The sequence below is a fragment of the Charadrius vociferus genome, unplaced genomic scaffold (genome assembly GCF_000708025.1).
Source record: "Charadrius vociferus isolate BGI_N301 unplaced genomic scaffold, ASM70802v2 scaffold1929, whole genome shotgun sequence".
Lineage (NCBI taxonomy): Eukaryota > Metazoa > Chordata > Aves > Charadriiformes > Charadriidae > Charadrius > Charadrius vociferus.
Window position 1 is genome coordinate 10,634 of NW_009649975.1, and position 1,647 is coordinate 12,280.

Genomic DNA, 1,647 nt, shown 5'->3' on the forward strand with positions numbered 1-1,647 from the left:
ACCCCACCAACCCCCCCGCAATCCCAATGAGGCCACGGCGATGTGTGGGGACCACCCACCATCCCACAGCCATGTCAATGGGGACACGACCATGCATGGGGACCACCCACTGTCCCACAGCCGTGTCGATGGGGCCCTGGCCGTGACGGGGACCCCTGGCCATGCTGGGGACCCCTCAGTGCTGGTGGAGCTCACCAATGGCATCCTTGAGGTATTTCTGGCCGATGAGTTTCAGGTACTCCTCTATGGCTTTCGTGGCGAGGGTGTTTTCCCGGAAGATCAGGTGCTCCCGGTCCATGAAGCGATCCACCTCCGTCATGGCCATGTCCGACAGGAAGTCCTGCCCACGGCCGTCAGGGCAGCCCAACGTCTGCCTGCGCCCCAGCAGCCCGGCCAGGCTGGCCCCGCCCACCATCCCTGCAGCCTTGTGTCCTGCTGCCATCTTCTGTCCGTGCATCCATCCATCCATCCATCCATCCATCCTTCCATGTCTTGTCCTCCATCTGTCCTCCGTCCATCCTCAATCTTTCAGCCAACCTTCCATCTATCCCCCATCTGTCTGTCCATCCTTGCCCCATCCACCTTCCATCCTCCATTCATCCATCATTCATCCATAGGTGTGTCCTCCATCTGTCCTTCAACCCTTCTCCACCTGTCCTCCGGCCAGCCAGACCTCCATCCATCTGTCCCTCACCTGTCTGTCCATCCTTCTCCATCCATCCTCCTTCCCTTCATCCATCCATCCTCCATGTGTCTCTCCTCCATCCATAGAGTCTGCCACCCAACCCTTTCTCCAACCCTCCATCCATCCTCCCTCTGTCTTCTACCCATCTCCCATCTGTCTGTCCATCCTGCTCCATCCATCCTTCCTCCCTCCTTCCATCCTCCAGCCATCCAGCCTCCAGCCTCCATGCATCCTTCCATCTATCCTCCATCCTTCCTTCCTTCATCCATTTTCCATTCATCCATCCTCCATCCACCCTGCATCTGTCCATCCATCCTCAACCCTCCATCTAGCCTTCCACCTATTCTCCATCTGTCCATCCATTGTCCACCTTCCATCCACCTTCCATCCATCCATCCATCCATCCATCCATCCATCCATCTTCCATCCATCCTCAATCCTCCATCCAACCTTCCATCTATTCTCCACCTTCCATCCATCCATCCTCCATCTTCTATCCATCCATCCATCTATCCATCTTCTGTCCATCCATCTTCCATCCATCCATCCATCTTCTGTCCATCCGTCTTCCATCTATCCTCAATCCTCCATCCAACCATCTATTCTCCATCTGTCTGTCCATCCAGCCTCCATCCTCCTTCCATCCATGTGCCATCCATCCATCTTCCATCCATCCTCAAGCCTCCATCCAACCATCTATTCTCCATCTGTCTGTCCATCCAGCCTCCATCCTCCTTCCATCCATGTGCCATCCATCCATCTTCCATCCATCCTCAAGCCTCCATCCAACCATCTATTCTCCATCTGTCTGTCCATCCATCCTCCATCCTCCTTCCATCCATGTGCCATCCATCCATCTTCCATCCATCCATCCATCCTTCCATCCATCCATCCTCCTTCCCTCCCTCCCTCTATCCGCCCTCCCCCCAATCCCCTCCTCCCTCCTCAATCCTCCACCCCAC

General features: G+C 55.7%; 1 protein-coding gene across 1 annotated transcript in view; it reads right to left on the reverse strand.

The window, feature by feature from the left end:
- Positions 1-415, reverse strand: part of LOC104292258 (ras/Rap GTPase-activating protein SynGAP-like) — a 1,297-nt gene extending 882 nt beyond the window's left edge. The window contains exon 1 of the mRNA XM_009891604.1: positions 196-415. Coding sequence (XP_009889906.1) covers positions 196-415 — 220 coding nt within the window. The remainder of the gene's footprint in view (positions 1-195) is intronic.
- Positions 416-1,647: the final 1,232 nt, after the last annotated feature.